The sequence below is a fragment of the Thalassophryne amazonica genome, chromosome 13, assembly GCF_902500255.1.
Source record: "Thalassophryne amazonica chromosome 13, fThaAma1.1, whole genome shotgun sequence".
Taxonomy (NCBI): domain Eukaryota; kingdom Metazoa; phylum Chordata; class Actinopteri; order Batrachoidiformes; family Batrachoididae; genus Thalassophryne; species Thalassophryne amazonica.
Window position 1 is genome coordinate 37,251,811 of NC_047115.1, and position 25,460 is coordinate 37,277,270.

The following is a 25,460-nucleotide window of genomic DNA, read 5'->3' on the forward strand; positions in this document are numbered from 1 at the left end:
ACGTGGTGGACCAGGAGGTCCGCTGTCTCCTGGGCCGTAGGGAGCTTCGGGAGGGCCACGAAGTGGGCCGCCTTGGAGAAACGGTCCACTATCGTGAAGACGACGGTTTTTTCCCTGGGACGGCGGGGAGACCCGTGACGAAGTCCAGGCCGATGTGGGACCAGGGGCGATGAGGCACGGGCAGTGGCTGTAGCTGCCCTGAGGTATTCTGATGATTGGCCTTGCCCCTGGCACAGGTGGTACAAGCCTGGACGTAGTCCCGGACGTCGGTCTCCAGGGATGCCCACCAGAAGCGTTGCCGGACGACTGCCACGGTCCTTCGCACCCCTGGGTGACAGGAGAGCTTAGAACCGTGACAGAAGTCTAGGACTGCGGCCCTGGCCTCTGGTGGGACGTATAGTTTGTTCTTTGGTCCGTTTCCGGGGTCCGGGACACGGGTCAGGGCCTCCCGGACGGTCTTCTCCACGTCCCAGGTGAGGGCGGCCACGATAGCGGACTCCGGGATGATGGGATCCGGGGGATCCGACGGTTCCGTTCTGACCTCCTCTTCGTGCACCCGGGACAATGCATCCGATCGCTGGTTCTTGGTCCCGGGGCGGTAGGTAATCCGGAAGTCAAAACGGCCAAAGAACAATGACCAGCGGGCTTGCCTGGGGTTCAGACGCTTAGCGGTCCTGATGTACTCCAGGTTCCGATGGTCAGTGAAAACCGTGAATGGCACGGCTGTTCCCTCCAACAGATGTCTCCACTCTTCGAGGGCCTCTTTCACAGCAAGGAGTTCCCGATTGCCGACGTCATAATTCCGTTCAGCGGGGGTCAACCTGCGAGAAAAATAGGCACACGGGTGAAGGACCTTATCGGTCTTCCCGCTCTGGGAGAGCACCGCTCCTATCCCTGAGTCCGAGGCATCCACTTCAACCACTAACTGGCGGCTAGGATCGGGCTGCACCAGAACTGGTGCAGACGAGAAGCGCCGTTTCAACTCCTTGAACGCGGCCTCGCACCGGTCCGACCAGGTGAAGGGAACTTTTGGAGAGGTCAGGGCTGTCAGGGGGCTAACTACCTGACTGTAGCCCTTGATGAACCTCCTGTAGAAATTAGCGAAGCCGAGGAACTGTTGCAGCTTCCTACGGCTAGTGGGTTGGGGCCAATCTCTCACCGCCGCAACCTTGGCCGGATCCGGGGCGACGGAGTCAGAGGAGATGATAAACCCCAGGAAGGACAAAGAAGTGCGGTGGAACTCACACTTCTCGCCCTTCACAAACAGACGGTTCTCCAACAACCGCTGCAGGACCTGACGGACATGCCGGACATGAGTCTCAGGATCCGGGGAAAAGATGAGTATATCGTCTAGATATACGAAGACAAACCGGTGCAGGAAGTCCCGCAAGACATCGTTTACCAACGCTTGGAAGGTCGCGGGAGCATTAGTGAGACCGAACGGCATGACCAGGTACTCAAAATGACCTAAGGGGGTGTTGAATGCCGTCTTCCATTCGTCTCCCTTCCGAATCCGAACCAAATGATACGCATTCCTAAGATCCAGCTTGGTGAACATCTTGGCTCCATGCAGGGGGGTGAACACCGAATCCAACAAGGGCAACGGGTATCGATTGCGAACCGTGATCTCGTTCAACCCCCTATAATCAATGCATGGACGAAGTCCGCCATCCTTTTTACCCACAAAAAAGAAACCTGCGCCCATCGGTGAGGTGGAATTCCGGATCAACCCGGCAGCTAAAGAGTCCCGGATGTAGGTCTCCATGGATTCGCGTTCCGGCCGTGAGAGGTTGTACAGCCTACTGGACGGAAACTCACTGCCTGGAACCAAATCAATGGCACAATCATACGGGCGGTGGGGAGGTAGCGTGAGGGCCAGATCCTTGCTGAACACGTCAGCGAGGTCATGGTACTCCGCTGGCACCGCCTTCAGATTGGGCGGGACTCGGACCTCCTCCTTAGCTTGGGAGCCAGGAGGAACCGAGGAACCGAGACACTCCCGATGGCAGGTTTCGCTCCACTGTACCACTACCCCGGACGGCCAATCAATCCGGGGATTGTGCTTTAGCATCCAGGGAAAACCCAAAACCACACGGGAGGTGGCCTGAGTCACGAAGAACTCGATCACCTCCCGGTGGTTGCCTGACACCACCAGAGTTACTGGAGGTGTCTTGTGCGTGATTGGTGGGAGTAGGGAGCCATCTAGTGCCCGAACCTGCACAGGCGAGGTAAGAGCCACCAGAGGGAGCCCTATCTCCCTGGCCCATCTGCTGTCAAGCAGATTCCCCTCAGAGCCCGTGTCCACCAGTGCTGGGGCTTTCAGGGTTGAATCCTCATATAGGATCGTGACTGGGAGTCGTGTAGCAATGTGGGTGTGTCCCACGTGCATGTTTTGGCCCACCCCTGGCCCAGTCTCTAGGGGCGGGCGTTGGAGTTTAACCGCTCGGGGCAATCGTTTGCCATATGCTCACTCGAGCCACAAACATAACAAGCTCCGTGGGCCCGCCTCCTTTGTGCTTCAGGTGCCCTAAATGTTGCCCTGCTCGTGTCCATAGCTTCGTCAGCAGGGGGAGCCGTAAGCGCACGGAGCGCCGGAACAGAGGAGCGTGGGGACGGCGGAACTCGATTGGACCCGGAAGGGAGAGGGACGACCCGTGCCTGGCCACGCCCTTCGCCTCGCTCCCGGCGACGTTCCTCTAACCGGTTGTCAAGCCGTATGACCAGATCAATGAGCCCGTCTAAATCCCGCGGTTCGTCTTTAGCCACCAGGTGCTCTTTTAGGACCAGAGACAATCCATTTACAAAGGCAGCGCGGAGGGCAGTGCTATTCCAGCCGGATCTCGCTGCCCGCGATGCGGAAGGCGACTGCATAGGCAGCTGCGCTCCGACGTCCCTGTCGTATGGACAGTAATGCGGTTGAAGCGGACTCTCCTCTGTTGGGATGATCGAACACCGTTCTGAGCTCCCGTACAAACCCGTCGTATGACTGAAGGAGCCGTGAGCTCTGTTCCCAGAGCGCTGTAGCCCAAGCGCGTGCCTCCCCGCGAAGCAGATTTATCACATAAGCTACCCTGCTAGCATCAGCTGCGTACATCACGGGACGCTGAGCGAAGACGAGCGAACATTGCATAAGGAAGTCCGCGCACGTCTCCACACAGCCGTCGTACGGTTCTGGAGGGCTTATGTATGCTTCAGGGGACGGAGGAAGGGGCCGTTGAACAACCAGTGGAACGTCATTCTCACACGCAGGGTCCTCGGGAGGGAGAGCCGCAGCGGCGCCCGGAGGGCGCGCTTCCATTTGTGCGGCGAGAGCCTCCACCCTGCGGTTTAGGAGAACGTGCTGCTCGGTCATAAAATCGATCCGAGTGGTGAAAGCGGTGAGGATCCGCTGCAACTCACCGATTACCCCTCCCGAAGCCGCCGCTGCGCCCTGTTCTTCCATTGGCCGGTCAACAGCCGGTTGACGCCCCTCGGGATCCATGACGCTGGCCGAGATATCCTGTTGTGAAAGTGTAGGTACACGGACCCACAACAGGGGGCGCAATGAACGGACAATAGAGAAAGGTGAATAACAAGTTTTACTGTTGTGAACAGGGCACAACCAATACAACAATTAATACTTTGGAGTTGTAAGTCGAAATCTGCTGGTGTTGTGTGGGCAGGCTCGAAGGTAGGAGACGTCCGTCCCCGTCGAACCGGAACCACCCAGATTTCCTCTGCCACCGAAAACCAGGAGTACTGGAACCGCCAAGTCCCGAATTCCCAGGTGGCCACTGCCTTCGCTCGTCGGATCCGGTACTGCTGGCGGGAAAGAGCACAAACACACAGGTATGGGTGCGACAGCACCCAGTAGACGGAGAGGGGAGAAGCCGCCTCCACCTCTTGAAATAATGAAGCAGGAAGGTGAGTACTTATCCAAGCAAGGTGCTTTCTGTAATCAGCTGTCCTGAAATAGTTTAGCAAGGTTTATCAGAGTCCTCAAAATATATACTAGCAGAGTAGGTTACCTTAATCTCAAGGCGATATCTCGGCACTGAGGTGGAGACGCTGTCCTGCTGATATACTCCGTCCTGAGTGCAGTCAGCTGTGTCTAGTAATGGGTGACAGCTGTCAGCCTGACAGCCTTCGTCGGCGGCAGCGCCCTCTGGTGCCTGGAGCCCGCACTCCAGGCAGGGCGCCCTCTGGTGGTGGTGGGCCAGCAGTACCTCCTCTTCAGCGGCCCACACAACAGACTCATCAGCATTTCACAGTTCCTCTGACCGCGCCTCTTCGTCGTGGCGCCACTCCGCTGTCCGGATTGGCTATTTACTCGGGTGGTATGAAAAATATTACCCGTCCGTGAAAAGGGTGTATTGCTATTTATTCTTTAGTGTTTTATCCAATCATATTGGCGTATCATTTATAGGTATATGATAATAGCAATAACCTGGTTGTGCACGGCCATGTAAACACCCACAAAACCCCGAATATGCTCATATTCCGGTTTTTAAAACTCCGAATATGACCCCTGGGTTACTCCTTTTCTAACCCAAATATCATATCTCTGCATGCGCATGTCCTACACAGTAAAATCACCAGTGTTAAATTAACACTGGTGTATCCGCAATGAATCTTGGTCTTTTGAGTACGGCAACTACTTGTATGCGGCGCGCGCAACCCACCGGACACCACAGAAGCAGAGGTAAACAAGCATGGGGAAATCCAGGCATGGCAGCACAGCACCACACTTTTGGAGCGAGGAGGAAACAGAGTACTTCATTAGTATCATGAAAGACATGAATATAATGTCTTTTATTGATGGTAGAAAGTACCGAGATAGCGACATTTACAAGAAGGTAGCTGAAAGTTACGCGAAGCAGCATTTGCACGAACGCCAGACTAAATCAAGCACCGGTGGAAGACGTGCGTCACTGTTTAGATGGGGATATTCCAAATGATACCAATGACCATGTATACAGGAGTAACTCTGTCTGCTTAAGCATGTAAACGGGTTATTCCTAATGATTCAGAAACCGGAATATTGACCTTTTCCCGAATATTAACGGCATGTAAACACATAGTCATTGTTTTCAGCACTGGTTCTTATCCACACCTGCATACTACTGCAGGTGTTTGCGTGCAGCATTATGCAACGTCCAAGTTGTTGTCATGGAGTTGGCCCTGATGGACTGCTGAGACTTTGTAAAAGTGTACTTGTGCTGAATAATTTCATTTTTCTGCACTTGTTACACTCGTGCATGTTTGCTTGTGGTAGGTTTAGTCACTTTGTCAATTGGGAGTGTTAACACTAGAAGTGGGAAAACATTTTTAAAGACAAGAAAAGTCTCTGAGAGAGTTTTACAAAGGGAGAATGAATGAGAGATGTCACCATTCTTCTTATAAAATGGCACAAGGTCAGTGATGCACCAGTGTGTGTGCACAGTGTGTGTGCACGTCTGTATATAATTATATAACACTGACCCTCCTCCTACACACTATCTTTTCCCACCCCTTCCTTCTCATCGCTCTCTCTCTCTCTCTCTCTCTCTCTCTCTCTCTCTCTCTGTCTCTCTCTCTTTCTTTTCCCCCAAAAGGGGTCTCATACCACAGGAACCACATTTGCATTCACACTGCAACACACGTGTCTTAGCGATGACCATATTTCACAATCTTTCCGATCTTTTATTTTTTGGATTTGAGTCCTCTCAGGTATGTAAGGTTTTTTTGGTTGCACACCTTATCGATGCGGCTCTGTGCTTCGTATTATCGTGCAATCCTCAGGTGTTTTGTTGGAGACACCTGTACGCTGCTCTGTGTGACCCTCTGTTTGGTTAATGATATTTTCAGTCAAGCGTTTGGCACCACCCAGATTGTGTGACAGTGTTGCTTTAACAGAGTTAATCTTGTGTTCAGATATTTTTGTGCATTTTGTATCTCTGTTTTGTGTCATTGTTGACGTCAGTGCTTTTTTTTTTTTTTTACGTTTGAACTCTTACAGACTTTTGAAGCACCAGAGCCCACATGCACAGTGTTTTTTGTATCTTCTCTTTCAGGTTCATTCCGTTCTCTCGACTGCACAGTGAAAGCACTCTCCTGCTGGTGTGCCCGCGTGCCCGCGGGATTGTACGTGAAGAGGTGAACATGTCTGTGTGAAAGCCTCTGTGTGCACGCACACTCTGTTGCTGGGAGTCTGTGTCACATTAGATGCTCGGCGGAGATGCATCCAGCTCGATTGTCGGCGCTGCGGCTCTTGCTGCTGATCTGCTCTGCATGTGCGGCGGGTGGCTACCCCTTCAGGACACCCCTGGACCTAGATGTGACTCCACGCATCACTGTATTGAGCAGCGGTAAGCGGAAGGTTTTGTTTCAGATCAGTTTGCGGAACTCTTTGAGGTGCAACATGTTCCTGTGTTGGTGTTTCCAAAGTGAAATGTTTTACATTCAGGATTCTGATCATTCCTGCCTCACTAATTTCTGCAGGAGGAAGCAAAATGTGTTTGTTTTATACACCAAATCTGAGTGCAGTTTAGTCACTGGAGTGTGATAGCTGGCATCTTTCTTGAGAAATATTATCACTTGTTCAGAGACAGCAGATGAATGAAGTGCTTTTACACTTGCATCCCTGCAGAGCATCCTGCCAGGCTCACACCACTGTATGTAGCCGAGAAGCACTGTAACCATGACAACTGTTATAGTAGGCACACAACTGTCATATACAGTATTTTCTCTTTAAACCTGTGTGTGTGCGTGTTTACCTTGGTGTGAGTGTGTCTCCTTCTGTGGCACTGATATCTGATCCTGGACTTTGGTTCCTGCAAACAGACTGAATGGGAATGGGAATTTTCTTAGTGTTCCACTCTGCGGCTTCTTCCAGAATTTGGTTATTAAACTAATTCTGAGCAGGTATCTATCTCTCTGATGATCTTCTCATTTTCTCAATAGCTCTTTGCTCATCTTATCTCAATTTCTGCAAATATATCCTCCTACACAACTTGTCTTCTCTGCCACCTCATGAGTCTATTTATCCTCCCCCAACCACACAACTTTCACAAGTAATTTATAGTCATCAACCATTTCACCTTGATTATTATTACCTCCACTGTGTAAGTCGTGTATATTGGTGGTGGGCTGCGTTTAACTGGTGTATCTTGATTTGTGAATGGATTTCGCTGAAATGTTGTTGTGTTACATAGAGTTTGAGACAAATGTGTATTCAGGATTTTTTTTTATTTTTTTTATTTGTTTTTAACATAATACAGACATCCTGCTGATCAACAGGCTATTGGGCCTTGAAGGAGTGATGCCCATTTTCATTTATTGTTTGTTTTTGAAAATGTTGGAAAATAGTAAAACAAACAAACAAACAAACAAAAAACTGCATCACTTCAGGCCCTATCTTCCATCCAGCGCAATGCATCACACAGGGCAGTGCAAGTGTCATTGGTGATTTCCAATGAACACCGTTGTTATTTTCACCCCCAGCACCCATACTGTTTTAATAGTGAGTGCACTTGCATTCATTTATGCACCCATCTTTGTGTTGGTCTTAAAATGAGATGTGGTCAGGTGCATTGTTGCTGTACTGCTATCATATGGCAGCACAAGGTGATTGCACCACAGACCACTGGTACCTGTTGAAAATGGGGCAGCGCAGTCTCGTTTGAACCCCTGCGTGATTCATGGGATTTGACCACTTCCGGGGACAGCCTGCTAGTGTACAACACAAACACAGCATCATGTTCTGTTTTTGGCTGCAATTACCGACGCAGTCGCAAAAAGTGCAGTTTCTTTTTTGGTTCCCAGTGGAGAAGGGAAGAAGAGGCAAATGGGATAGGGTGTATCGGTAAATTTTAGTGAGATTTAATGTGAATAATGATAATGGGGCTGTCCCCGGAAGTACAATTTTTGCGTCATATGTGCAATGTAACAAAGTAGAAATACTTCGTTACTGTACCTAAGTAGAATTTTGAGGTATCTGTACTTTACTTCATTATTTACATGTCTGGCGACTTTCACTTTTACGTCACTACGTTTTCTCAGTAAACTGTATACCTTTACTCTGATACGTTTCCCTGAACCATCTTCATCACTCATTACTACAATAAAAAAGTAGAAGAAATTTTATTGGGCAATGCCTGTTTGCAAAGGTGAAAACAGCAGTGCGCCGTACCGGGAAAAGATGTGCTCTTCAGTTGCAGCGGAGGGGTCCGCCTTTCAACCCTGGAGCAAGTGCAGTGTTTAATATAAAACAAGTTTAAAAGAGCAAATAAATCAATAAATAAATATAATAACAATAATACTAATAATAATAATAATAAAAGATGACGCGCCCCCACTGAGGAAGAGGAGATTGGAGGGTGAAAAATGGGCCATCTGCGCTTTGGACTCGAAACGCGCACACATACACATACACAGATCGGCTCCTGCTGGAGTTAACACACACTTTAAGGGGAAAACTTCGTGGCTGTTTGGTTTCATTTATATTATTTGGAATTTCCGCAGAGAAGCAGTGCGTAAAAGTGGCGCCTGATTTTGGATTTGAGAGCGCAAAGAGCACAGCGTTTGGTTGCTTCACAGTGGTTGGTGGTGGTGACGTTAGCATTTTTTTATTTTTTTATTTTTTTTTTTACTTTTCCTTAAATTTGGCACAACAGTGCAGCTATAATGACTGTTCTGGCTGTTCTGTTTAACAGAAACATGCATGTGCATATTCAGAAAAAAAAGGGCAGCGTTATTTACTGCTATTTCCATCCACTTGTTGCTCACTCATCCCGTCACCAACACCAACTGCTCTGCCAGAGGTGGATCCAGCCTTTTATAGGGGCTGAGGCCCCCTCCTGGTTTCTCCAGACTACACACTGGCTTTCTTTTCATGTTGCTGTTTCACTCTCCACTCGTTTTGGATTTTACTTTTACTGAATACTTTTACTTAAAGTACATTTTATATAAGAACTTTACTTTTGGTACTTAAGTACAGAAAATATCAGATACTTTAAGACTTTTACTCAAGTAATATTTTTAAAGGAGACTTTAACTTTTACCAAAGTAATTTTATAGTAAGATACTTATACTTTCACACAAGTATCACTTTCATGTACTTTATACAAGACTGTATGTGCTTTCACTTAACCCCAATCTCACACGACACTATGGTGCTCAACAGGGTGCAGTTTTTCTGTTATACATTGCGCAATATTCAGGTATCCCACCTGTCTTTAGTGCAGAACTGTGTAAAACCAGTTAGTACCAGATTATTTGAATAATGGATTTATTAAATCAAATTTAAAGTACTTTAAAATGGTTTAGACCAGTGATTTTCAACCTTTTTTGAGCCGCGGCACCCTTTTTATATTTACAAAATCCTGCGGCACACCACTGTCATGTGTCACGTGTCACGCACCACTAACTCGACTGTCTCTACACGGTGCGTTAGCAACACGTGCGGTACAGATATAACGTAACATTGTATACTATAGTCATGGAGCTGTATATAAGAACTAGAGAGCGCAATCCCAATGCTGCACACTAAACGAAAATGTCCCTTCATGGACAGCGACATAACGTCTCCTAACCGGGCAAAATATTGATGAAGTACCCGGATGTTAATGCATTTTCAATGGAGATTCGTGACTGAACACACGCAGAAAAATGCTCGCAAAATACGTGTTAAAATGCCATTTTGTCCTGGATATCGAGCCAGTAAAATTAAATTACATTAAATTATGTCAGGAAAGTATTAAACTTACTCTGACACACACACATTCACAAATATTAGTGTTGAAAGTTACACGGATCTGCGCTGTTAAGCTACGCTGCTCGGCTGAGCTGCTGCTGTTCAACGCAGCGCGGCTCCTAAAACCATTACAATATATTTATATATATTATATTTTTACATAATTATCCTTTATTGACCGAGTTTCATTCATGAAGTCAGCGGTGTGTGTGTGTGCACATCTCTGTGTGTGTGGCAGCACAGCGCGGGTCATTAATCTCATTATTTTAAGGTGCAAAAAAACCAAAAAAAAACTCCGCAGTCTTGTCAAACAATTTTTAGTCACTAACGACAAGAATTTTAACTAGACATTGGTCTAGCACTGGAAAATATCAACTAGACATAAGTGAAATTAATGATCCGTGTCATCGGGCGACACAGGTACGGAAGGAGACATACAGCTGTTTATCATCCAAATATCACAGACAAAGTGACAACAATAACTAAAACCACTTACTTATGGAAGGAAATATTGTCTCCCTTGTTCCTCCGTTTGTGACTTTGCCAACATGCGCAGCTTTCCGGCATATTCCACCTGTTTCTTGACGAGACTAAGTGAACTTCTATGCACGCAAATCACTAACTTGCCCGGAATTAAAATGGCGATCACGCCTCCTTGTCGGCACACGGCTCAGCGGTACTGCGTGCTTTGCTGCCATCTACTGGAATAAAAGAGCATTACACCATCTGCCACACTATTACAGCACATACACCCGATAATGGTGATATTTGTTAATTGCCCACGGCACCCCTGACGATCAATAGGGTGCCGTGGCACCCCGGTTGAGAATCACTGGTTTAGACAAGTTGACAATAAGCTTTTGTCAAATACAGCAAACCATTAAAACCAGATTATCTCTAATAAATCAATAAAAGAGCAAATTCTCACATTTGATAAGATGGAACCACATAGTTTTTGACATTTTTCTTGATAAATGGCTTTAAGTAGTTAATTAATTGTCAAAATACCTGGCATCATTTGTTTATCACTCGACACTTAGATAAATCGGCTATTTGTTTCAGCAGCACATACATATCCTTCCCCTTCATTCATTGATTTTCTCCATCACTAGTTTAAATTTTCCATGTGGTTTCTTCACCCTCCTTTAACTCCTTTGTTTCTCTTCTCCTGATGAGATGACTTCTTTATGCAAATTCTTCCCTAATCCCTTTAATCTCTGTGTTTCTTAGCAACCTAACGGCAGAGTTTTGTGTGGAGTTTGTTATGGATAAGGATGCGGATTGAGGAGCGGTCCAGTATCTGACTGAACCCAGCCTGAAATAATCAGAAGCAGTTCCAAAAAGAAAACACATTTATTTTTTCTCCCTTTGTGCTATACATGAAATACTAAATAAATAAAGTTTTGGTGAGGTGAAAAGGCGGCGCGCTCTCTCAGTGTCTCAACAATCGGAGTCCGAACGTTCAGGACTCAGGAGTTCCGCCAACACCCCCCCCAGGTGACTTTCCCAGACTGTACTCTGCGAAGGAGGAACAGAGATGAGATTATTCAACACTTATTACTACAAAATATTGTTTAGAGGCAAACTTATCAGCTACACGTTTAGGTCTGGTTTCAAACTTAGTTCAAAGAGGCTGCTGCTCACAGCTAGTGGAGGATCATTAATCTGCACGCCACTGCCGTGAGGAACACGCCAAACAATTTCCACCAATAATTACTTATAGCTGCGTATAAACGCCAATTTACATTCACGGATAAACTTTTCAGAATATTCACCTCTGTCGTGTGCTGACAACGTTTGTCTCTCACCCTCGTCCTCCTTCACAGGCGCGATGTCAGACTCTGAAACGGCTCTCAGCATCCCCACAGGGTCGTCACAAGGTCGTATTCTCTGACAATCTTATCCAACTCACTGCTGGTTTAAATGTAGTTCTTCATCACTACATTGGTACCAGCTGGAAGTCTTCAGATCTGCACGTGAACATCACAGGTGTCGTGGATTGTCCTGATAGAGAGCCGTACGAGAATGCAACAGGTGCAGCCAATCATCGTGACAGAGGAGAGAGACTCTTCTGCAGCACATTTTCCTCAGAGAACAGCCCCAAATCACCTGGGAAGGAAAACAAACGCAAAACAACCCAACCTGGTCCAGCCAAACCCCCCCCAACACACAACAGAGTTGGTGAAATGCACATACACCTGTGTTCTGTTCTCCCTGCACAGTTCAGCATTTTGTTCATAGTCAAGGTGAAAAATGGTTCCAGGGGGTGGTGGATGTAGGAGGGGGTGCTCAGGCTTATTCATTTGACAAATTCCAGCACTCAGATGAAGAGGATAAAAAGTGTTTATAAAGATTGAGTGATGAATGAGCAGTGTCGTCTCCTCGTTACACACAGACACACCTGACACAGGATTCCTATGCACCTCTCACACCAGCGTTGTGCACGGTCGCCACTGTTTGAGGAGATGGAATTCTCAGGGACTATTCATTCAGCACCGCCTGTTGCTGCACTGCGTGCACGTCAGAATACTCTGATCTGTAAACAGGTCTGACACGCCATCATGAATTTGCATGTCGAGCTGTCAAGCCACAGTCTAATGTGTGAGTGTGCACGTGTGTGCGTACATGTGTCCCTGAACGCGGTGTTCTGTGCCTCCCAGTGTTTGCTCTGTAAATAATGTTATCTGGTCATCTGTCCTCACTCTTTTCCTATGCAATGAAGCAGATGTGTAGAAAACTGTGTATAAAATGGCCCGTGGCCTGATCGTTGCTGTATAACACACAAGCTCTGAATAGATTTACCTCCGATGACGTCACTGTGTGCGCGAGGCTGCGGCACTCCGGAGTGTCGTAGTGCTCTGTGCAGTGATCCATTGTTCTCACTCACAATGAAGCACTCACATTGTGCACTCAGGTAGGAAAACATAGTATTCAGAACTTCCCTGAAAATCCCACCTAATGGTCAGGTAATACCCTTCTTCCTCCTGCTGACAATAAGGAATCAGACACCTGATCGCACTGTGGGAGTTTGGGAATTGAAAGCGACTGCTGCAGCTGGTGAAGTAAGCAGAATGCTTTTATTTTGTAGAAGCTGATAGGAATCTTAATGACAGCTTACTTGATAACCCTTCACGGAATTTGATGCTGATGAGGATACAAAAGGATTTGGACATATTCAGCTAAATATCAGGATGCTTGTGAAATGGTTTGTTTGTTTGTATGTTTGCTGTTGCCAATTAGGGCTCTGTACCGGTTCATGCTATTATTGAAGCACCGGTATAAGACATTCAGTACACTTACTGGCATTCCCGTCCCCATATTTTTGATATATCATCACTGGAAATGGCACGCAGTTCCATTTTTGTGTAGCAGTTCTGATCACTGTAAAACAGTCAGCCTAACTGTGTGGTGGCAACGCAACAAACAAGAGTTTCACAGTGAGTTTCAGAAACATGTTTTTGCTTCGCTTTTCTTTCAGAGTCTGTGTGCATCATGTGACTGTGTTAGCGCCAGTGGTGGGCACAGCTAACCAAAAAGTTAACTTTGATAACTGGTAATCAGCTAACTGAAAAGTTATCTTTTTTAACGCTAAACCGATAAACTGCCTAAAAACGTATCAAAAGCTTAAAAGCTAATCCGATAATGTGAAAACATTATCTTCGATAATTAGCGGTTAGCAGAACTGTGCCCACCACTAGTTAGTGCAGAGATGACAGCAGCAGCACACCTGCAGAGTTAAAAAACAAAAACTAACCCTTTGCTTTTTTTCTTTTTTTCAAACATGGAGTTTCTTTCTGAGGATTTCACAAGATAAAAGCACAGATAGCATTTCCACAGAAATAAAAAAGTTCTCCATTCTTCCTGCTCACAATTTGAGTTGGGCAGGCCAGGGACACACCCAGATGGAAAGAGAATCTCAATGCCCCCCAACACCCTTATAGTAAAGGTCCACTTTTGATGACATTTTTTACATATACTGCTAGTGATAAAAATGATAATAAGTCCCTTTGGCTGAGGTGGCTCTGCATGTTGAATTGGCACAAGTTTTACACCGGTGCCCTTCCTGACACAACTCCACATTACATGGAGAAAATGACAGGGGTGGGGTTTTAATCTGGAATCTTTCACACTGAAACCAAGCGCGCTAACCACTTTGCTACCAGTCATGCCTATAGAGAAAAGCAAAGAAAATGTGAAAACATGTAAAAGAAAATACTAATACATCACACATTATGCAGTACAACTAAAGTATTAAAAAGCTGGGTTACACACACCAACACCACACGCTCCAATGTATGCATGCATTTAAATAAAATTCATATAAGCAGTATTAAGCACATAAATGTATCAATATCATGATCATGTATCAGACATCCAGTGATACATATGATATTGCATTGAGTTTTCAGAAATAATATAAAGCCTTGTTGCTAATTGCTGTCAAATGTCCAACACAGAGTTAAAAACAAGTAAATACTTTCTAATGGTCCAGAGATTTTTACTCATTGTACAGTCTTGATTTTGCTGTCAAATTTCCCCATCTTACAAAGCTATATCCCTTCTGCAATCTATAATTGTAATTGTAATAAACAGAAATCTTTGGAGTCCCTGAGTAATTGCTCCCCACTATGAAATAAGTAGGACCATTGAAATGGACTTGCAGTAACTGCTTCAGAAGATACTGGGGAGGTGATGGTTTAGTGTTTGAGAAGTAGGTTATAGACCAGCACTTTGAGCTTCTGATATAAATGGAAAAGCCTTATATAAATGCAGTCCATTACTGCATGAGTGGTGAAATCATATCTTTAAGACTAACTGGAAACCCATTTGCTGTAAAGTCAACTTCTAGATGTCATCTCAGTGGTTATTGGCATCACTCTAAGCTGTCAGGGCTCATTTCCTCAGGTTTAAAAGATAAAACAGGCTTTTCTTGTCATTTCCAGGAAAATATTCAGTCAGTTTAAATACATATGAAATAGGATTGAATGTCTTTATTGTCATATATACAAATAGATAAATAAATAGGAATAATGGGTCAAAATGCATAGAACACATCTACTGGATGGCAGTGTGAATAGTGCATGCCCAAATATCACACGGTCATTGTGCTGTATCACACTTAACAAACAGAATTTTCAGTTTTGCAAATGCCTTTTTTATTTACAAATGAAAAAAAAAGGACATATTTTGCAAATACACATTATTTTGTAAAAACCAACACACATGTTACAGTAACTTGGGTGTTGGTTTTTAGATATAATAAATCAACCAGTCAGTGATGAGGGGATGCTCATTTTTCCCATAATGCCTTTTGGCATTTCTGTGTGTTAATGTTCAAACCCTCAGAATTAGTGCATTATTTTAAAATTAAAAGATATGTGTTATATTTTCACTTTCTAAAAATGACAGAGTTGTCATTAATCTAAACTATCCGGATATTATACTATCCGGTTTATAAAGCAAAACCATAAGTCTAACTTGCTTTGCTTCTCGTGACTTCGGCCTCACATCTGGACCATTGTATTTTGAATGTAAATTACTTTTGTTTTTTTGTAGTAGCCTGGCAGCCAGGCCCTTTCTCCTGGGGTAGAGTTGAGCTCAGCTCCTCACAGCTGCCTGACTGCTGCAAAATATATAGCAGACAGGAACCAACATGTATGATTTTAGGGTTTACAAATGTTTTTGACGGTTACTGCAAAAAAACGTTAGCGGAACTAAATTTAGCTGGAGCTAATTAGTCCATTGATGGTTTTTGAAGTTAGCTGAAAAGATAATCTGCTAACAAAAAAGTTAGCTTTGCAAATTAGTAGTAAGCAGATTAGCGGAACTGTGCCCACCACTGGTACTAAATAGTAATATTTCCCAGTGGTGAATATCAGTATTACCCTAGACAGCTGCAGGTAGGAGTTAGTAGCACAAATAAGTGTATAATTATTGCACATTACAAAATGAGAATTGATTTCGTGGTGGTGGGGGGGTACTTGCAGTGCACAGCTCAATGTACTAATGGCCTTAGGGTAGAAACTGTTGAGTAGTCTAATGGTGCTTAATTTGATTGACCTGTAGCATTTTCCTTGAGGGCATGAGGTCAAGCATGTTATTGGCAGGGTGAGATGAGTCTTTCAGGATGCAGGCAGCACATCCCTTACCAAAAAGTAGTATATGCAAGTATGTTTGAAGTATACTTCTAGTTTACTTTTTATATACTTATCAGTACTATTTTTTGGTAAGGGATCTTCTGCAGGCAGCACAAGGTATTGATGTCTGCCAGGGCAGGCAGATGTGTGTTTGTAATTTTCTGGGCTGTCTTGATGCCTCTCTGCAAACTTGAATTCCCTGAGTAATGTAGGTCTGAAATCTGCACTCGAGCTTCAAGAAAAGACATAGGTCCCATACATGCCCTCAGGCTTATTCCTGGATTCTGTAGCTTCAAGCGGATAACAATCTATGACTCCCCCTAGATGGGACACCAGTCCCACCAGGACACCAGCACCCTTTCAGTTTCTGACAGTGTTAGAGCAAATTAAGCCTGTACATCTGTCAGTTGCTGAAGCAACATACGTAAAGGAAGCATGCATAGAATGATGGCCAAGGGAAATAGTGTGCTATGGTTATTTTAAAAGCATTTTTCTTGGTGAATTCATTAGGCTGTTGAATTAATTGGGCTGTGCAGCCTTGGATAGCAGCTGGGCTTAACATTAGCTGCATCATTCTGTATTCAGATTAGACATTAAAGTAAAGCATCCACATATTTGATCACTGATTGTCTTTCAGAGCCGTTGGTAGTGCTACAACGTGCTCTGTTGTTTTGTGTCTGACGCATGCATAATTATGTGCATCTGTGGTATGCATACACAGACTTAGTTATATATATCTGTCGAAACGCTGCACTGTATGCTCAGAACGTACATAACTGTAATCCATCTCATGACTGCACCGTTGTAAAGTTTTGTTAGTGTGAGCTGTGTGTCTTTGCAGAATTACTGGGACTGAACCTCATTAGTATATTGTCCTGTCAAACACCCCAATATAGCCTGGAAAATTGGACGAGCAGACGAAGCAAGAAAAAAGTGGCCACAAATCAGGAAGTCGACTGAGACCACAAGTCGATCTCTGAAATCAGATGTGCTGTCAGAGTTCTCTTTATTACCTGCTTCTCTCTGTCAGCACAGAACATTCAGCAGAAACAAGATCCTTTTGTTTTTATTTGTTCATCATTGTGTAGGTGTAATTTCACTTCAGCAGTCAATGTTCAGATGAGAAAGAAGCAGAAGCTTAATGTTAAGCAAGTAACATAGCCACAATCTTGTTCTTCAAAATTTTGTCAACCAGAGAAGATGTACTTGTGCTGTCCAAATAGCAGATGATTTTTTACAACCCCAATTCCATTGAAGTTGGGATGTTGTGCAAAATGTAAATAAAAACAGAATACAATGATTTGCAAATCCTCTTCAACCTATATTCAACTGAATACACCACAAAGACAAGATATTTAATGTTCAAACTGATAAACCTTATCGTTTTCGTGCAAATATTTGTTCATTTTGAAATGGATGCCTGCAACATGTTTCAAAAAAGCTGGGACAGTGGTATGTTTACCACTGTGTTACATCACCTGTTGGGAAAGTGTAGTGACACGGACCCACAACAGGGGGCGTAAATGAACGGACAATGAAAGAGTCGAATATGAACACTTTACTGTTGTGAATGAGCACAACCACAATACAGAGGAATGTGAAATTTTGCAAACAGTCAATCACAAGGGTGACGTGTGGGCAGGCTTGAGGATAGAAGACGTCTGTCCTGAGAAGAACCGGAACCACACGATTTCCTCCGCCACCGAACCCGGAGAATACTGGAGCCGCCAAGTCCCGAGTCCCCAGGTGGCCACCGTCTCCGAATGTCGGATCTGGTACTGCTGGCAAGGAGCAGAAACAATAAGATGTGGGTGTGTGCACACCCAGTAACAACAATGGTGGAGATTCCACCTCCACCTCTCATCCACACTCGTGCAGCTCCTCTCACACAGCACTTATCTGGTGGGGTGTAAAGCGAAGCTGTCGCCGGTCACCCCAATCTCCAGATAATGCACTCCACAGGAAAAAACAGCTGCAAAAATGTATTTACTAAACACAGTTAGTTATACGGCTGAGATTATTACCTTCACAGGTCGATGATATCTGGGCAATGAGGTGGAGATGATGTCCGGGTTTTATGGAGTGAGATGATGTAGTGTAGATGGGTGACAGCTGTCAAGAGATAATGAGTGACAGCTGTCACCCCCGGCTGTGTCCATGGCGGCAGCGCCCTCTCGTGTCTGAAGCCCACACTTCAGGCAGGGCGCCCTCTGGTGGTGGGCCAGCAGTACCTCCTCTTCTGGCGGCCCACACAACATCACCTTTCCTTCTAACAACACTCAATCAGCATTTGGGAACTGAAGACACTAATTGTTGAAGCTTTGTAGGTGGAATTCTTTCCCATTCTTGCTTGATGTATGACTTTAGTTGTTCAACAGTCCGGAGTCTCCGTTGTACTTTTGCACTTCATAATGCGCCACACATTTTCAATGGGCGACAACTCTGGACTGCAGGCAGGCCAGTCTAGTACCCGCACTCTTTTACTATGAAGCCACGCTGTTGTAACTCGTGCAGAATGTGACTTGGCATTGCCTTGGTGAAATAAGCAGGGACGTCCCTGAAAAAGACATTGCTTGGATGGCAGCATGTGTTGCTCCAAAACCTGGATGTACCTTTCAGCATTGATGGTACCATCACAGATGTGTAAGTTGCCCATGCCATGGGCACCAACACACCCCCATACCATCACAAATGCTGGCTTTTGAACTTTGCACTGGTAACAATCTGGATGGTCTTTTTCTTCTTTAGTGCAGAGTACACGACGTCCATGATTTCCAAAAACAATTTGAAATGTGAACTCATCAGACCACAGCACACTTTTCCACATTGTGTCTGTCCATTTCAAATGAGCTCGGGCCCAGAGAAGGCAGCGGCATTTCTGGATGTTGTTGATGTATGGCTTTCACTTTGCATGGTAGAGTTTTAACTTGCACTTGTAGATGTAGCAATGAAGTGTGTTAACTGACGATGGTTTTCTGAAGTGTTCCTGAGCCCATGCGGTAAGCTCCTTTACACAATGATGCAGATTTTTAATGCCGCCTGAGGGATCGAAGGTCACGGGCATTCAATGTTGGTTTTCGGCCTTGCCGCTTACATGTAGAAAGTTCCCCAGATTCTCTGAATCTTCTGATTATATTATGGACTGTAGATGATGGAATCCCTACATTCCTTGCAATTGAACATTGAGAAACATTGTTCTTAAACTGTTGGACTGTTTTTTTCACACAGTTGTTCACAAAGTGGTGATCTTCGCCCCATCTTTTCTTGTGAACGGCTGAGCCTTTTGGGGGTGCTCCTTTTAGACCCAATCATGATGCTCACCTGTTTCCAATTAACCTGTTCACCTGTGGAATGTTCCAAACAGGTCTTCTTTGAGCATTCATCAACTTTCCCAGTCTTTTTTGCCCCTGTCCCAGCTTTTTTGAAATGTGTTGCAGGCATCCATTTCAAAATGAACAAATATTTGCACAAAAACCAATAAACTTTAGCAGTTTGAACATTAAGTATCTTGTCTTTGTGGTGTATTCAATTGAATATAGGTTGAAGAGGATTTGCAAATCATTGTATTCTGTTTTTATTTACATTTCACACAACATCCCAACTTCATTGGAACTGGGGCTGTATATTGGAGGACACTTGACACCAAAGATAGTATGCATCTCGTTCAAAAACATGCTTGCAATATTAGGTTGTGCATCCTTTGCCTATATATTAACAAAACGTGACAAATTCTGAAACCTGCAAGTGAAAGATCTACCAGAGCTCTTAAACAAAATGTAATGTGTTTTGCCTCGAAAAACACCCACATTTTCTAAGAAATCATCTGGGTTTCTTTAAAAAAAGGTTAGTAATCCTTCCAACAGTCAAACAGAACTCAATAGTCAGCCAAGAATGCCCCTTCCTTTTTTTTTTGCACAGAGATCATCATGGAAGATGACCCCTCCAGAGCCTGGTTCTGCTCAAGGTTTCTTCCTGGTAATAGGGAGGGGGGCGGGGTCCTCGCTATGCTTGCCAAGTGTTTGGAGGACTGGTGGGTATCTCTAAATATTGAGGTCTCAATCTGCTCTGTTCGCTATAAAACATCCTGAGATAGTTTTTATGAATGAATCTATATAAATAAAATTGTCAAATAACAAACTGCAGATATTTTTACCACATTTCGCAAGAATAACATTTGTTGGATAATTTTCTTATAAATAAAAAAACTAAGTTAACAGGTAAAAACAATAGTGCTGTGCCAGTCGGAATCAAAGCTGTTGCAGTAAAATAATATTTTAATATATTTAGTATTTACTCATTCACATCAGAGGTCACTCTCAAGTCACTCTCAAGTCATGAATCAGCAAGTCCCAAGTCAAGTCTCAAGTCATAATAACCACCAATTGTTTGCAAGCTGACTTGAGACTTGACTTTGGACTTGCAGATTGTTGACTTGAGAATGACTTGACAGTGACTTCGTCCCACCTCTGGTTCACGTGAGTCAGTAACATCCTCACAAGGTCCAGGTCCATCACTCTGTGTCACCTTTTTTATCATTCTCCAGCTCTCTCATTTCTTTGTTCCATTTTGGGAGTGGCTCTACATTCAGTTTTGGTGAAGGAGGACACGCGAACAGAACACCTGGCTGTAAAGTTTACAGCATTCACTTAAGGGGGCGCTGGTCAGCAACCTGGTGAACACATCACATCAAATGTTTTTGGTGAACTGAACTCAAACAACTGTGTCCCAACAACAAATTGTACTAAAACCCACAGATCTGGACAGTGTTGTGAGCTCTTGGTCTGTTCTGTTCTTTTTACATGTACTTTGTTTCGCTGTGTATTGTTACAACACAATTATTGTTTCCATTACACTGGTTTTTATCCACACCCACATGCCACTGTGGGTGTCTGTGTGTGATGTTATGTAACGTCCGAGACAGTCGTTGTCATGGCGTCAGTCCCAAGGGACCACTGAGACTGTGTGTAACTGTGTATTAATGCTGATAACTTCACTTTGTATCATCCGTACATGTGTATTGGAGGTTTACTTTGCCATTTGGAAGTGTTAACACTGGAAGAGGTTAGTGAGCCTGGCTTGTGGCCAGAGGATCCTCTGCTTGATTCTCCCAGTGTGTAGTTGAGTGCCTCACATTGGTATGTTTTGGGGTGGTGGTGAGTGTGAGGCATTATTGTAAAGTGGTTTGAGCATCTTCATCAGGTGGAAAAGCTCTGTAGAAATGCAGTGCATCTTATTTTGTAAAAGCGGTTGAACGAGTGTGTCGCCGTTCTTCTATCAAAATGGCACAAGGTCAGTGATGCTCCACAGAGTGTGTTCTCAGTGTGTGCACCTAAACACTGAACAGTATAGCAACTGGCCATCATCCACTTCTTTTGTCTCACAGTCTTGTACCAGAGGAACAACGATGTCATTCACATTACTCCACACCTGTATTCACTCACTCAGTCATCTTCAACCGCTTACTCCAATTAAGGGTCACGGTGGGCTGGAGCCTATCCCAGCAGTCATAGGAAGTGAGACGGGGTACACCCTGGACAGGAAGCCAGTCTGTTGCAGGGCCACATATATAGACAAAACCTATTCACACTCACACGCACACCTACGGACAATTTAAAGTTTCCAATCCACCTAACCTGCATGTCTTTGGATGTGGGAGGAATCCGGAGCACCTGGAGAGAACCCACGCAAACAAGGGGAGAACACGCAAACTTCACACAAAGGCCACAATCGATCCCATGAGTTTCTTGCTCTGAGGTAACAGTGCTCACCACTATGCCACTGTGCTGCCCACTACACTGATACCAGAGATGACTAAATGTCATAATCTTTCTTATGCACAACGCAACAACTGTCACCACTTGAATGAATTTTTTAAATTGAGTTTTATACATTATTTCATGAGGAATTGACTGCAGTGCAGAAAACCTGGCCTGCCTTTCAATATTGTTTAAAGTGGGGTGGATTATCCTGGATCCCAGGGACAGTTTGAGCTTGTATGATGCGGTGCATGAACCTTTTTTTCAGTCAGCAGCAAGCAGAGGTGCCTGCAAAAAATAGAGGGCACACGCACTTCCCACATTGTGACATGAAGTGCAAATGAACAACAGAAAACCGGTCCACACTAATGAACGTTTTATTTATTTATTTATTTTTGCGATTGTGCGTGCTGCCCCTTTCAACATGCCACCCTGTGCAGGTGCCCAAAGTCAAAGTCAAAGTCAAAGTGAACTTTATTGTCAATCTAGCCATGCAACAGTACATTACACAGAAGACTGAAATTGCATTTCCCCAGACTCCAAATGTGCAGTTAACAGAGGCTAAATTAGACATACAACTAAATATAGACTGGACAAGGGACATCACTAGGACTTAAAAAGCAAATAATATCAGTAACAGAACAACAATCAGCACGACATATAGACAACAGTGAGCATACATTTCCAGGGCTGTCATAGTGTTTCAGAATGTAGTAGATTTAGGTATGTTACTGGAGTGCAATAGTACTGAGTACCACAATATAGGTGCAATGTGGCAAAAGTGCAGAGTGCAGAGTAGCAGCATGGAGGTGAATAAGATTGTAAAGTTTTTGTTTTTTGTGCAAAGGAATGTGCATAAAAGTAGTTTGGTCTGTAGTGTGTGTGTGTGTGTGTGTGTGTGTGTGTGGTGGTAGGTGGGGGGTGTTATGCTCTTGCTTTTGGGAGTGAGTTTAGCAGTCTGATGGCCTGTGGGAAAAAGCTGTTGCTGAGTCTGGTGGTCCTGCAGCGCATACTGCTGTAGCGTTTGCCAGATGGTAGGAGGGTAAACAGTTTGTTTCAGGGGTGGGTCGGGTCTTTGATGATGTTGATGGCTCTTCTGTGGCAGCGGGATGGGTACAGGTCCTGTATGGATGGTTGGGCTGACCTTGTGATCTTCTCCGTTGTTCTCACCACTCTCTGTAGTGCTTTCTGGTCAGCAACATGGCAGCTGCCATACCAGACTGAGAGACTGCTGGTGAGGATGCTCTCAATGGCACCCCTTTAGAAGGTAGTGAGTGCTGAAGGGGGGAGACTGGCTCTCCTCATCCTGCGTAGGAAGTGGAAGCGTTGCTGAGCTTTTTTGACAAGGGAGGTGGTGTTGGTTGTCCATGTCAGGTCATCAGTGATGTGTACCCCCAGGAACTTGGTGCTTTTCACTGATTTCACAGCACTGCCATTGATGGTGAGAGGTGTGTGAGGCTTGTGATTGTTCCTGAAGTCCAGTTATTTCCTTTGTTTTGATGACATTGAGGTGCAGGTTGTTGATGTCACACCAGTTGATGAGATGGTGTACTTTCTCTCTGTAGGCTGAGTCGTCGTCGTTGCTGATGAGGCCCACTACTGTTGTGTCATCTGCAAACTTGATGATGTGGTTTGAGTTGTGTCTGGGACATCAGTCATGGGTCATCAGGGTGAACAGCAGAGGGCTCAACACACATCCCTGGGGGACCCCTGTGTTCATGATGGTGGTCTGTGAGGAGTTTTTGCCCACTTTTACTGTCTGAGGTCTGTTGGTGAGAAAGTCCAGCAGCCAGTTGCAGAGTGGGGTGCTGATGCCTATAGCACTCAGTTTGTTCACCAGGTGTTGTGGGATGACTGTGTTGAAGGCAGAGCTGAAGTCAATGAACAGCATCCGCACGTGATGACCTATATCAAGATCTGACCATGCTGGATCTCCCCCAGATGTGGACCCAGATCTGCATCAAAGTATGATGGGGCCTTTCTTGGCTCATTACCCACCCCTCCACCAAGCTTAATGAAACTCATTCCATTGTGCTTTGAGTGTTCTAAGTGACTAACAAACAAAAACACCTGGTTAAAACTATAACTTCCTCGGCACATGTAATAAACTATTTAAATGACCACATCTTTTTGTCATGTAAAATGGAGCTTGTAATTTTTTTTTATTGTTTTTGTTATCTGTATTATAATAACCAAGTGGCTTCTGTGTGCATGCATGTGTCCGTGTGTGCAGCTTCGATCACAGATAACCTGGGGAGAGCTGATATTCGCTGTTTGGTATGCTTATGTATTTTGGGTCAAGGATGAACGCTGCAAAAAATGGAAAGTAGATAGGACAAATATTTTTGGTGAAATTAGTGATTTTAGCTAACCAGTAAATAATGGGCATTGTGCTGGAATGCACCATGGGAGGTTGGGGGTTTTAAATGTTATTGTGGTTCATGTTAGTTTAACAGTAATGTTAGTGTTATTGACTTAGGTGTTTTTGTACTTCAGTTGGTTTAGTAAGTTTACTTAAGTGTCATGTTGCTGGTACCATGAGTGAAATGTGTATTGTGTTTGATGGCTTGCGCTACCGTCTCTGTGTGTGTCTAAAAATAGAAGCACCTGTTTGCGGCAGAATGCGGAAAAGACAAGAACCTATGCATGTGTGTGTGTGCGTGCGTGCATGATGCATGCGTATAACTTTGTTCACGGACAAACTGAGGACAGCTAACATTTGTCTTTGGTATGCTGATGCATTTTGGGTCAAGGTTGAACGCTGCCAAAACAGAACATTGACAGGACTAATATTTTTGGAGAAACTATGGATATTAGTTAATGTTGCTAATTACATTCTGGACTAACACACCAGTCCAGCAGGGGGCGGTAAATCATCTTTATATTAAAAGTGTGAGTGCGTGCATTTTTATGCACTTTTAATTTTGACATCCTTGCTGCAGACAAAACCTGTGATCTGCAACTACCTGGACTTGGACCCCAAGTTGAGAAACAGGGCTCTAAATCCTGGCGAAATACAACAGCAAAACGGGAACTCACATTAAGACATTTTCATGTTGCTACAGTATAGTGGAGATTAAAAAGCAGCATTTTTCTTCAGCAGACTTAAAAGTAATTATCTGAAGAATAACGTGCTGCTTTGAACTGATGTTCAGCAATCATACAACAGAAAGCCGCCTCAGAAGAGAAATTGGATTCAGTTTTCTTTATTCTCACTGTCAGATTTGATCCAATTATGTCTTTGCTTCTGTGTTTTCTGTACGCCGCTGTCAGATAGAAATAAACGCCTTATATATGGAGTTACATAGATCCCCAATAAGAACAGCTGTTGCTGAGGGATTCAGGGAGGTGTTTGACGAGTCTTAATATTATAGCATGCACTAGGTTTAATAGGTTTCATTCTTTTGGATGAACAATATTAAATAATTAGTGAAAGGCTCCTGCAAAGAGTAAAGCCTCGGTCCCACTGAATAATGAAGGCTGAAGAAGGAGCCACGCATGGGTGTGGGATTATTATTCGAAGAATGACCCACATTTTGATCTATCACATGTCCACTCTGAAGGTGCCACTATGTGCCTCGCTGTACCCCGCATGTGCTGCGTAGCAGCCTCTAGTGAGCCACGACCGACCTGTCATTACAGCCTCGAATGGCTCGCATCAGCCACACTAATCCACGTAGTGCCATGATAATGCCATGTTTTTGCACGTTTAGGCATGAGTTTGGTCCAAACCTCCAGCCCTCCCACACCTGGTCCCTTTAAAGTGTGGGTTTTCAATTCACAGATTCACAGCAGCATTTAAAGATGTCCCTTCTTTTTTTTTAAACGCAGTCCAAAAATAGACACTCCAGCACA

At 44.6% G+C, this 25,460-nt stretch overlaps 1 protein-coding gene across 2 annotated transcripts in view; it reads left to right on the forward strand.

The window, feature by feature from the left end:
* Positions 1-25,460, forward strand: part of LOC117522791 (semaphorin-4G-like) — a 75,974-nt gene that overhangs the window by 12,217 nt on the left and 38,297 nt on the right. The window contains exons 1-2 of one of the 2 annotated variants that reach the window (XM_034184182.1): positions 5,573-5,688; positions 6,033-6,326. In XM_034184182.1, the coding sequence (XP_034040073.1) occupies positions 6,197-6,326 (130 nt within the window). In that variant the 5' untranslated portion in view covers positions 5,573-5,688; positions 6,033-6,196. Of the gene's footprint in view, positions 1-5,572; positions 5,689-6,032; positions 6,327-25,460 lie in introns of those variants that run through there. The other variant, XM_034184181.1, reaches the window with a different exon arrangement.